The following is a 12,391-nucleotide window of genomic DNA, read 5'->3' as shown; positions in this document are numbered from 1 at the left end:
TCATGCATACTGCATGCAGTGTCAGATCAGTCAATATCATTTCGAGTTAGGTATTGATATCTATATAGCACAAACCATCGATCCATCGATCCATCGATCCATCGATCTTTGTTCAATTACCCATCGAGCTCAATGCGTCGCTCATTCGGATGAACAACTCGCGAGCACTCCGTCTCGATTCCATCGGTCAGAGGTCTGCCTGTAAACGAAAGTGCATCAGCAAAGATTTCGGCTGATGGCATACTGTAGCCCATGCTCAGGTACAGTACGATGTATTGTACTCACAAAACCTTCGCTGCGAGCTCAGCCTTGTAGGACGTATTGGTTGGGTCGGTATTGTAGCTTGGAAGTCCAATCTTTCTGAGATGAAAACTAAGATGTGAAGCACAAGCTCCCCTTGCATCTCTTCTAGATACTTCTTGGGCGAATATGGCTTCAAGGTTGCTGGACGGAAATTTGGATCGTGCTGCTGCCAAACATAGGCAGTCCAAGTACCTGTCAATGTCAGATCAGTACAAGAAACATCAGTCATTCGAGATCTGTGAGTTGCAGTGGGTAAGTGGCTAGAGTCTCATTTACCAATCACTGTCCTCTTCGGAGAATCCACTACGTGATAATCTCTGTTGTAATTCAAGCTTCTTATTCAGATCGATACGGAATTGTCGTTGGTCCTCTAAGAACGAGAGATACTCCTCTTGACTTAAGTCATCAGGATGAGGTACTCTGCGGCAATCAGTGTCAGATAGCTTCACCTAAACACTCTGACGGCAATAGTAGTGACAAGTCGAACTCACTCTGAGGACCCTACAAAAGGAATATATGTGTTGAGGTTCGCAAGATATTGGTCATTCTCCGCTCTTTTTTGTGCCCAAATATCGGCCGTATCATTTGCCGTTGCTTTACTTCCAGAGCTGGCAGAGGATTCCTGAGTTTGTGGTTCAGAATCATAGAGACTTTCGAGGCCTTTTGCTATACGACGACTGAGCTCGGCATCAGCATTCAGGCAATACCAGACTGGATTGTGTTGTATCTGATGGAGTGGCAAAAATGGCTTGTATCCTTTACCTACCTCTTCGCGTCTTGCTCAGGCGAGGAACTCATGACTGGCGCAGATCGGACAGAAACAAAATATCGTATAAGGTACTCAGATGTTTACCTGACTACCAAATATGAAAGCCAATTAGAAATTGGGTTGAAGGACGGGAGGAGGTCAGGCTATATGTATGAAGATATTCAGGGTGACCTCGAATACCTCGCTGTCCGAGCTGACATCATATAGGGGCGAGTATACCCAGCTTCTGGAATAGAAAGGAGATGTTTTACACAGGAAGAATGGATCCTTCAAGCAATGCTCTCAGATTCCGCCTCATTGCAAAAAGTACGTTCAGTGTGCGAGGGGATTCTAACTGATAAAGGATCCCTACACTGCAACAAGTTTGAAGGACTGTAAGGAAGACAACCTGACCTATTTTGTGGCATGATTGATTGACTGCACTGGTCATGCATGCATTATGACACAGTCCATCCCGACAAGACTTATATACTGTTCTAGCATTCAGAAGAGATGCACGAAAGTTACGTACTTCCTTTGTCACAAAGGATAAGCAAGTACATACAGATCATGGGACGACGGGTCTCCGCCACATCTCATCGTAATCAACAGTGGGGTCATCATTCCCCTGAATTCCATGGCGACGCAGATCCCATCGATTGATCCATTCTTGAATATGACAGGACTCTGAAAGATCTTTGATCCGGGAAGTAAGCCTTGGACGATTTGCAACCTGGCTAGCAAATTCTCTTTTCAAGAACATATCACACAGATCAGTTTAGTGTACCGCTCTATGATACAGACAGTACCATCTGCAATGTTCACTAAACTCACGTTGCGAACTCCACCATCAATTGCCACTCAGTCTTGACTATACCGAAAATGGATTATAGCCGACATCAGAAGCTTGCAGAATTCCATCAATGGAAAGCAACTGGGGTAGATGACACACATCCTTTGTTTTCTTTCAATACCCCGGCGTCTCTCGTTCTGCGATCGCCACACCGAGGAGTTCAAATGATATAAGTATGGGGTCTATGCTTGTGATACATGCTCGTTTAGATGGATTGATGCTATCTACTCTTTTCCTTAATTTTTATGGAAACTCTCACGACGTGATCGTTCCACTATTTTCGTTTAGTTGCTACCCAGAATGCGGCCTGTCACATAGGGCCATAAATGTCATCAGCTTAAACACATCATGATATCAATGTATTATCACAACCCACGTTATATTCATGTTTCAGCATACCGTCCGGTATACCGGTATAAGTGGTCTTGATCATTTTTTCTTCCTACAAGAGTCGACTGGGGTCAGCTTATTCCGTCATACCGTGCGATAGCAGTATCTCGGAGCTCCACGGAAGGAAGAAGGTACTGTCAAATTCACCTTTATATCGAATCCTACCCTCCTGGCCAACTCCTTCACCTCGTCCAAACTCAATTCAATACTACCTTCACCCTTTGGACCTTTCTTAGGCGAATTTTCGAAATGCCATAACAATGGGCCGATGTTGATCCATACTCCGTCATCTGCTAGGATCGTATGTATTATACGCAGGTAGTTCAAGACGTTCCTGGCCTGTAACGAACACAAGGTCGAATCAGCTTCGAAACCTCATGGTCATGTGTGATGGCACGAAGCTGCTGGTCATGTATGATGAAGCGATTTCAAGGATGATTTTTAACCCACACAATCGATGAAGAAACAAGTCACCACCGCACCCCATCTACCCTTTTGACATACCTGGCCATCACCTTCATTATCCTCCCACCCTTCCTCAGTCGTGGGAGCAGCTGGCAATTCCCATGAGGACGGACCGTATATCTCTTCGAAGTCGCCTGCCACCAATGAGAACGCCCCTCCCTGTCCGTTACCCAGTACGTCTGAGGGACAGATATCGGGTATCTGAACTCGGAGGAGTAGGTTGTGCATCGTTGAGAGGTGGTTGGAGAAGGAATGAAGGTATGGGTAAATGGTATGTGAATGTCGGTGTGTTGTGCTAGTATCGCGGTGCTCAGCGTCAGCGAGTATGATCTTGCATGGCAGGTGATGTTATGGATAGCTGTTACTTACTGGTTTAATACCCAATCGGACGCTATGAGCATATACGAGCTGAATTCGTTACCTTGAGAGGCAAAACCTGTAACGCATGGTCGTTAGCATGTTGGGATTTCATGATACGCAGTTGTTTCAGGATGGATAGGATGTCTCTTACCCCTAGCAGCGATCTCCATAGCTAATCTACCCAGTCCACATCCAGGAACCAAAACTCGTATAGTCCCCCTATCCCTTTCTATACTTCTTTTCCCATCCCCATCCGACTCGCCCAATATCTCAGCGACACTCTCGTCCTCCGATTCAGGTAATGGGTAATACTTCTCCAAAGCTTCCAGGCAGGGATCATAACATGCCTTTCTCTCTCTTCGACCTTCGATAGCCCAATCCCTCACGAACGAACGTAAAGTAGATCGAATTTTATCTTGAGATAGATCGGATTCTTGTTGTTGTTTCTTGTGATCGGTATGATCGTGTCCATTCCCATTTCCATTCCCACTGCTATTGCCATTTGCATTTCCGTGGGAATGTGAGTGACCATGATCATGCTCATGATGATCAGCATGCACATGTGCGTGTGAATGTGAATGATGATGTTCAGCTTCTTCTGCTTCCAACATATCTGCAAATACGGGTGTAGCTATCATCTCTTCGATAAATTCGGCGTTCCTATACAGAGATTCAGCAATTTAGTCTCACCCCATACCTATATCCCATGATAAGTGCATTCCGAGCGGACTATGCAGCTCACCTTCTGATACCTTCGTCTACCGCATCCAGCTTCTCCCTATACCCTATCCCGTCGAACATATCCTTCGACTCCTTGTCCAGGGATAGGAAATTCATCCGTCTCGCATGATTTGCAGAGAGCTGGAATGGACCCACATTAAGCAGTCAGCTCCGTCGTCCTGCATGGGTCTATGCTTTCACGTACGTGATACCTCATATACCCATCGAAAGCCCGTATGACGGACTTCCAATGATCTCTCTCTTCTGCTGAATCGCTCATTCTTCTTGATCATGGAAAGAAGGGATGATGAATGAGAATGAGAGCGTTGCGAGAACAGTGAGGAGGATCTGAATCAGTGTGAGTGGGAGAGATACTCGATCTGAGCACTCAATCCTGTGCTGGTGTAGGGTATGATGATTGACGATGATGACGATGATGCATCATTGAGACAGTTACACAACTGTATCTTTTCTTTTCGTCGTTTGGCGGAAATGCGGAGACCCCTCATTATAAGCATATAAGCATGCATTACAAATCAGTGTAAATGGTTTCATATTCCTTTAGGGTTGTGTTTGTATTCATTGATTACGATTTATACTTCACGCGCTCGGACGGGGACCGCGTCGTCAGTTGACTGGCACTATTTATTTACCTTTTGTTTTCAGCTTTCATCCTTCACCTTTCGTACTCATCTTGACACACATACATTGACCTACATCTGCCACCTCTTTGTTATTGTCACTGTGATCGAAAATGAGCGGCATTCGTACCCCTATATCAACGCTCGCAGCAGCTGCTCAACCAGCATCCACCGAGATCCCTGCCCCCTTGATCCCTTTACTATCATCCCTCACGTCCATCATCTACACGATCGAACATCTGTTCAACAAGATCCCCGGATCACCTATCATTGTCAGATATATCAAATCGAGTTATCAGGATGACCCGTGGAGATCGGTCCTCGAGCTGTTCTTGTTGGCTTTCGCTATCAGGACGGTGTTGAAGGGAAGGACGAGGGGTGAAGGGGAAGGGAAGAGTTTTATAAAACTGACTGAAAAGGTGGGTCAGAGTTACGGATCTCCAGATTGCTGTATTGAATGGAATACAAAGTATAACCATATTGAGGGGGTGAACATATGAGAGCTATAACTCAAAATACTGACATGGATTTGATCCCTTGAACAGGAAATCGACGAGCTGGTGGATGATTTCAACCCACTTCCTCTGGCCGACGACCCAACCCCAGCGGATAGCTTCACTCTCGATACCGTACCTACCATTTATGGTCCTAATGGAATCAAAGTCAAGACCGCTGCTAATGGTAAGACTGTATGTCATTTGTTCTTCTTATTGAGCATTCAAGGGCAATCAGCGTATACAGATTGTTTGATTGACTGCCCATGCTGTATACCAATGTAGCTACTCAATTTGGCTACTCCCAATTGGCATGGATTCATCGAAAACGACAAGATGAAGCAAGTTGCCATCGAGACGTTGGGTCAATACGGTGTAGGTACTTGTGGACCTAGTGGATTTTACGGTACCATTGGTAGGTTCACTGTTTACAAGCTTTACAGTTGTCTCGTGCATCGCTGATCTTCATCATTCATGATGGTCAGACGTCCACGTGAAAGCGGAAGCCGACATCGCCTCTTTCATAGGCACCGAAGCGTCAATCATTTATTCCCAAGCTTTTGCATTGGTATCATCGGCTATCCCAGCATTTGCCAAAAGAGGAGATATCATCGTAGCGGACCGAGGTGTGAACTTCGGTATACACAAAGGTCTACAGATCTCTAGATCCAATATCAAATGGTACGCTCATGGGGATATGAAAGATCTAGAAAGGGTGTTGCAATCTGTTGAAAGGGAAAGGAAAAGAAAGGGAGGAAAATTGACGAAGAAATTCATTGTTGCTGAAGGGATATTTGAGAATGATGGAATGCTTCTAGATCTACCGAAGGTGGTGAGTTGGCCTGATTCAGGAAACACACAAGTCGGAACGTAGGAAGTCGCCGAATGAGGTATTTTCTCCCTGTCTCGGCGTCGGTAGTGATTATCATCAAGGTCCATCCGCACCAAATAGGTTTGAGCTGACTCGTGCATGTGCGCGCAGATTGAGCTGAAAAAGAAATACAAATACCGACTCATCCTGGACGAATGTCAATCGTTCGGTATGATGGGTGCCCACGGTAGAGGAATCACGGAACACTTTGGTATCCCTGTGAGTCGACATGAGCTGTAATAGGGGTAGACCATGAGATGCTTATTGTAAACAATGAACCAATTAGGCTACCGAAGTTGATATGATACTCGGGTCCATGGCGAATGGTCTAGCTACCGGAGGCGGGTTCTGTGCTGGTTCGCAGGTGGTCTGTCAACATCAGGTAAGTAAAACGTATTATTGATCAATCAACCCGAAATGTCATCATATAAAAATCCAGCTCACTATGATGGGATTTATCATATCGAATCACAGCGAATCAATTCTTCCGCATCGGTTTTCTCGGCCTCCCTCCCAGCAATGCTCGCAACCTGCGCCAGCGCTGCTATCGATATTCTCAAGACCCAACCTAACTTGATGACATCCTTGCAAGCCAACATAACGATATTCAGGCAACAGTTATCCAAACTCGAAGCGGGTGGACCAGGATCGGAACAAAAGCTAATATCGATCCCATCCGACATGAATTCGGGATTAATACATATCTTTTTATTAGACCCGCCAGATTCGTTGGAAGACGAAGAATTGCTCTTACAGGATATAGTAGATGAAGTTTCCAATACATCCAATTTGTTGATCACACGATCTAGACGATTAAGATCTCAAGAAGTATTCGAACCTGAACCATCACTCAAGATTTGTGTTTCGGGTTTCATGTCGAAGAAGGATGTGGAAAGTGCTGGAAAAGGGTTGAAGGCTGCTATAGTCAAAATCTGCGGGAGTGAGTATAATCATGTTGACTATTTAAGAGTCGATGAGCTGATGTTTAATGTGATCTTGTTTTGCTTGGGGAACCATAGAAAAGCGATAGGATAGGTATAGGGAATCAATCGGAATGATTTTAGGTCTTATCAGATTGGGATTAATCGATTTCGTTAGCGAACATTATGTGGTTCTTGGATAGAATCGAATCAACTCGATAGCTTTGGATACGCATATAGATAATCTAATTTAATAATGTCTAAAATGTTAATAATTGCTCGTTCGCGGTGCATTTCATGCTTGGATGGACTATGAGTGATATACTCGTATGAGTAAACTAATTTATCTGCTCCAAAGTGATTAAAGATGGGAAAGTAATCAATATTCGAGGCAAATGAGATACTGCAACCTCATTTTATTATCGACAAGCTATGTCTACGGCAAAGTAATGGGCTATCGAGTCCTGAATGGCTCACTTTGAATATCCAGTACTGATTGGCACTGTCATTCATTCTTCACTCGTATCTATGACCTCAAATAATGCATAATATGATATATACTCAAACCATGCTATATATATAATTCTATCGCTATCAAATCGTATCTAATCCACATCTCCTAACAGGTAATCCCTCCTTTTCCAACCTCTCTTTCACCTGATCAATCCCCACTTCCTTCCTGTGGAAAATGCCCGCAGCGAGCGCCGCCTCCGTCTCGGTCTTTTGGAAGACCTCTATGAAATCATCTGGTGATCCTGCACCAGATGACGAAACGACCGGTATGGACACAGCGTTTTTAACCAAGTTGACTAAATCCAGATCGAATCCTTTACCTGATCCATCCCTATCAACTGAATTCAACAAGATCTCACCCGCACCTAACTTTTCTACACCTTTTGCCAACTGAACAACATCTATATCCCTTACGTCCCTTCCACCAGATATCGTACATTGATACCACCATGCTTTACCTTTCTCCTCTGAAGCGGTCCTAGACGTAGCTTCATCTCCAATGATCAGTGAATCCAAGTGATGTTTTGGGAATTCATCTTTCCAATTAGGATTGGTCGTATCGACATATACTCTTTTTGGGTCAATGGAAACTACTACAGCCTGATTACCATATCCTCTTGAAATAGTTTCAATACCCGTCTTCCCACTTAGGACCGGTTCAACGCCATCTCTCTCTCTTTGTAGTAACTGTTCGACAGCTATGACAGCTTCAGAACCGATAGATACTTTATCAGCACCTGATCTGAAGTACGCTCCGGCCACTTCCAATGCCGATCGGGGAGTTCCATCAGGATCGACCGTATCTTTGATTCCACCTCCAATGGTCAACGGAACAAATACTGTCTCGGCGGCATTACGGACGACATCCAACATTGGTTGATCCAACAATGCACTCGATCGGAAAGAAGTGATGTTGAGGAAAGCGATTTCATCGGCACCTTCCAAGTAATATCGTTGAGAAAGTTCAACGGGTTTACCCAGATTACGTACTTTGTTATCTTCTGAGGACTTTTCACGAACGTCATATTGATCTCCTTTGGTGACTACCAAATCACCCTGGTCATTGGATCGGACATCCAAACATGCTACTATCCTCTTGGTCAGACCGTTTCCTCCTTTTCGTTGAGTACTGGGATTGGGGTTGGTAGGTTGCCATGTCCTTGGTGATGAGGTGGATGCGGATGTTCGAGAAGGGGACGATAGAGATTCAGGAGAAGCTTCCAACCATCTTCGTAAGAGGTCTAATCCTGCTGGACCAGATTTTTCGGGATGGAATTGAGTAGCGAACACGTTATCTTTCTTGACGGATGAGACGTATATTTCTGAGCCATATCTTGATAGAGTATAGGCAAAATCTTTTATCGGACTGTTCAAGTCGGAGGTTGAGGTTGAAGGATCAATGAGAGCAGCATAGGAGTGAACGAAATAGTAATCTTCACCATCCAACATCACTTTCGGTGTATCATTCGATGCTGACGAGGTAGTAGACCAGGCTTTCCAAGTATTATTCCATCCCATGTGAGGTACTGTCTTCTTTCCTTTTGGTAGACTTTCATCTTGACTTGAAAATTTCCTTATAGGATGATTGATCACTCCCAAACCTTTTATGGGTTCCGGTAAGGTCTCTTCTGAAGATTCGAATAGGACTTGCATCCCTATACAGATACCGAAATACGGTTTACCACTGTTGATGTATTTTAATAGACTGTCGAATCTCCCGGAGGAACGGAGGGATTCCATCGCTTGGGAGAAGGCACCGACACCTGGGAAGATGAGTTTCTGTATTGAAGGTAGAGCAGAGGTGGGTCAGTGATCATGGTTCATCGTAGAGTGAGAAGACGGAAAGACGAAAGACAAGGAAAGAATAAGATGAAAGCTCATGACCGTGTCCAGAATAGTTGGATGGATCATAACATCTTAAATGAACAGTTGCAGAATGATAGATGATATATGTAAGACCACACTCACCTCGGCTTTATCAAAATCACTATCATCTTCAATCCATTCAAATTCATATCCCAATTTTTTGATCGAGTTTGCTAAGCTGTAGAAAAGAGACACGAGAACACGTTAGCTATCCCTTTTTGAGGTTTTCTGTGATATACAGTACATCAATCTTGTTTGGTATTACAGCTAGGGGTGTGAGATGTTCTCCGGCGATGCACTCACGATCTAACATTCCCAGCTCCGTAATCTAAAATATACAATTTTGGTTTATGTTCCCTTGGGTGACCTGTAGGTTGGTCGACTTGGGGGATAGGTAGGATAGTATCTGTCACTGGCTGAGCCATCTTGTGGATATGATACCTGTGGACACAGTGAGTGCTATGGAATGGGTATCGATATTTTGGAGATGGAGATGAAGAATAAGCAGATGGTCTTATATCCAGAAGATGGAACGTTGGAATTGACTTTTTCTACTTTTGTATGTTGCGAGTCATACCAGACGATTTTAAGGCACCAACACCATACTGGTACAACGTACAATGACTCGAGTTGTGGCAAATAAGTTATACCATCAATTCATCCTTCAATCCATATAATCAAGGGGTAGAGGTATGCATAACAAAGCGTAATTAGACCAATAGGCAGTCCGTACAGTAGATCAACAAATACAAAAGGAGATATAGGTAAACGTGACTTGTGAAATGGAGTAGACCAAAGTCTGAGGAAAAGTAACCTATGAGATAGAAATGAGAAACCGACTAAGCTATGACAGATACAAAAGGTATGAGTACCAACTTTACAAATGATCATCTACCAGGTATATCATACTACGTCTTTATCCGTACACGAATCATGAATGAGGGGCTAGTTTAGTCCATCAATGTCCCATTCCCATACCTTGCATCATGATTCCACTACTAGTCTGCATATACCCATTCCCACCTGCACCATTCATTGGCATTCCACCACCATATTGCTGCGGCATCTGCATTTGATACTGATATTGCTGTTGGTGTTGAGGAACTGATGATTGTTGAGGTAGAGGTTGAGCGAAAGTCTGGGGTTGCTGGGGTTGATAAGAATTATACGTTTGTTGTTGCTGTTGTGGTTGTTGGCCATATTGCATTTGAGGTTGGTGTGCGAAAGAAGGCGAACTTGAGAAATTAGGACTGGGTGTCGAAGTAGGTGTTAAAACTCCCATCACCATATTGTTATATCCACCAATCTGCGATTGAGGTGATAAACTTTGACTTAGACCCTGACTTGAAGTTGCACTACCTGTGCTGAAGCCATTCATATTTTGGTATCCATTCATCTGATTGATTCCTCCATTGAGAAAAGGTTGAGATCCGTATCCCACATTGGTATTACTATATCCATGAGACGGTAGAGGTGAACTTGAAAATCCATTGCTGAAACCCGTTTGCTGCTGTTGTTGATTAGCCATCATATATCCATTCTGATTCTGACTTTGATTTTGATTTTGACTATTCATATTAACTTGTAAAGGTAACGTCGCATTTTGCGTTTGATTATTATTGAAATCAATCAAGTTGAATTCCTTCACGGGGGCGGCTTGCGATTGAAGAAGGGGAGAGGGTGAGGGTGTATTACCGGGATTAGTCGATGGTGTAGCCCAAGGTGCAGGTACATTTTGATTATTTGATGATTTAGGTCTTTGTCTTGCTGGAAAAGTGCTTGTACCCTGACCGATTGGTAAAGCAGGCAAATCCCTTTCCTTGTGATTGGCCACTAATAATGGATTATTCTTCTGGGTGAACGATACAATATCGTTTAATTCGGGATTCCTGGTGTTCGTTCCGCTTTGGCTCAAAGAACCGAAAGGTATTCTACCGTCTCTCTCCCTAGCTCTATTCAACGATGTAGGTTCGTACATAGAAGAGGGTTTTTGTCCAGCTTTGAATGCACCCATTTCATATTTCTTTCTAATGTATTTCTCAATTTCAGAATCTCGCTCGTCGTGCCCGTAAGATGGAGGTGGAGGATGTAGTTTCTCGTTGGGATTGAAAATGGCGTTGGAGGCTTGATTGCCGATTTCTTTCATGTGAACTATCTGTTCTCGAGTCCAAGTGTCGAGTGTGACGGATTTGCTATTTTAGGGGAGAAGGAAAGATTGGAGGGGAAGGATGGGTTGAAAGGGGGTGGTGCGATATGAGCGGAGGAAGGATACGTGGTCGTGCGATCGAACATTAAGGATTCGTGAGTGGATCAGAATCAGAGATGGAGATGTGAAGGAGATAGATGAAGGGCATGGTAGAGGTACAGAGGCGGACAAACAGATTATCAGTATGCAGCTCACAAAGATCTCATTATGCGTTCAATCCAATGACAAACCGTTCACTCACACTCTACTCTTGTGCGTTCCCATCTTTCTATGTACCGACGCACATCCTACGCACAGAAATATACCAAGATTGACTGAAGCCCATCTCGGTGCGGGTGCATGACAATCCGCGCAGGTATCTGCGAAAGACGAGAAGTAGAACTTGGGAGTTAGCTTATGATCACCGGCTGGGCTGGAGTCCGAAGCATGACTTGAGCTGGAGGCTTGATTTGACTCACCATTACCAGGCAGCTTGAGGGTCTCCTCTAGCATACGTTTGTGACGGGCTTCCATCGTCATCTTGGCTAATTTCATGAACGGACAAGGTGGAGCTGACATATGAGAATAGAACGAATGAATGTGAAGAGTAAAAGGATGAATGGGACGCTATGCGCGGTGAGTGTGTCACGTAACAAGTAGTGGCGATGTGTTGTTTCACGTGTAAATGAAACCTTTGAAAAGGATCCTTTATACTGCGAGAATGCGTGTATACATGGATAAAATAGTAGAAGATGATCAAGATGATCTGGTTGTGGTCGATGTGAACAGGGTGTGTACAGTATTGGTATATATATGTAGATAGATGATCGGAATTGATCTTACGATCCTTCCACTCGATATGCTGTATGCTAATGATTAGTCACTGATTGGGATCCTGTTCATCTCAAAGGAAGAAGCCCAAAAATCAATGATCAATGCGTTCCAGATTCAGTCCTTTTTTGCCCCACTTCTACCCTTGATTGTTGATATGGTACACTAACTGATGTCTGGACAGCTGCAGAAAAGCTGAAGGAACAAGTTCGGAGGTATAATTCCCATGTA

At 44.0% G+C, this 12,391-nt stretch overlaps 5 protein-coding genes across 5 annotated transcripts; 1 reads left to right on the top strand and 4 right to left on the bottom strand.

Moving 5' to 3' along the window:
* Positions 1-281: 281 nt before the first annotated feature.
* Positions 282-1,101, bottom strand: V865_006508 (uncharacterized protein; the record flags this gene model as incomplete). Its single annotated transcript, XM_066230266.1, has 4 exons — positions 282-495; positions 580-723; positions 795-980; positions 1,070-1,101. The coding sequence occupies 4 exons, from the start codon at positions 1,099-1,101 to the stop codon at positions 282-284; spliced, it is 576 nt and encodes a 191-aa protein (XP_066086363.1).
* Positions 1,102-2,178: 1,077 nt separating this feature from the next.
* Positions 2,179-4,119, bottom strand: V865_006507 (uncharacterized protein; the record flags this gene model as incomplete). Its single annotated transcript, XM_066230265.1, has 8 exons — positions 2,179-2,211; positions 2,281-2,346; positions 2,442-2,633; positions 2,745-3,054; positions 3,129-3,195; positions 3,271-3,779; positions 3,862-3,980; positions 4,045-4,119. 8 exons carry the CDS (start codon positions 4,117-4,119, stop codon positions 2,179-2,181), a joined length of 1,371 nt encoding a protein of 456 aa, XP_066086362.1.
* A 474-nt stretch (positions 4,120-4,593) lies between these two features.
* Positions 4,594-6,968, top strand: V865_006506 (uncharacterized protein; the record flags this gene model as incomplete). The annotated part of the gene is made up of 8 exons (XM_066230264.1): positions 4,594-4,899; positions 5,026-5,169; positions 5,260-5,389; positions 5,460-5,806; positions 5,957-6,064; positions 6,132-6,227; positions 6,320-6,785; positions 6,910-6,968. 8 exons carry the CDS (start codon positions 4,594-4,596, stop codon positions 6,966-6,968), a joined length of 1,656 nt encoding a protein of 551 aa, XP_066086361.1.
* Positions 6,969-7,359: 391 nt separating this feature from the next.
* On the bottom strand, positions 7,360-9,569 carry V865_006505 (imidazoleglycerol phosphate synthase, cyclase subunit; the record flags this gene model as incomplete). The annotated part of the gene is made up of 3 exons (XM_066230263.1): positions 7,360-9,057; positions 9,247-9,322; positions 9,448-9,569. The coding sequence occupies 3 exons, from the start codon at positions 9,567-9,569 to the stop codon at positions 7,360-7,362; spliced, it is 1,896 nt and encodes a 631-aa protein (XP_066086360.1).
* A 533-nt stretch (positions 9,570-10,102) lies between these two features.
* On the bottom strand, positions 10,103-11,869 carry V865_006504 (uncharacterized protein; the record flags this gene model as incomplete). Its single annotated transcript, XM_066230262.1, has 3 exons — positions 10,103-11,336; positions 11,592-11,709; positions 11,809-11,869. 3 exons carry the CDS (start codon positions 11,867-11,869, stop codon positions 10,103-10,105), a joined length of 1,413 nt encoding a protein of 470 aa, XP_066086359.1.
* Positions 11,870-12,391: the final 522 nt, after the last annotated feature.

This window comes from Kwoniella europaea, chromosome 2 (assembly GCF_036810445.1).
Source record: "Kwoniella europaea PYCC6329 chromosome 2, complete sequence".
Classification (NCBI taxonomy): Eukaryota; Fungi; Basidiomycota; class Tremellomycetes; order Tremellales; family Cryptococcaceae; genus Kwoniella; species Kwoniella europaea.
Note: the sequence above shows the minus strand (reverse complement) of the source record. Positions and strands in the feature narration are given on the sequence as shown.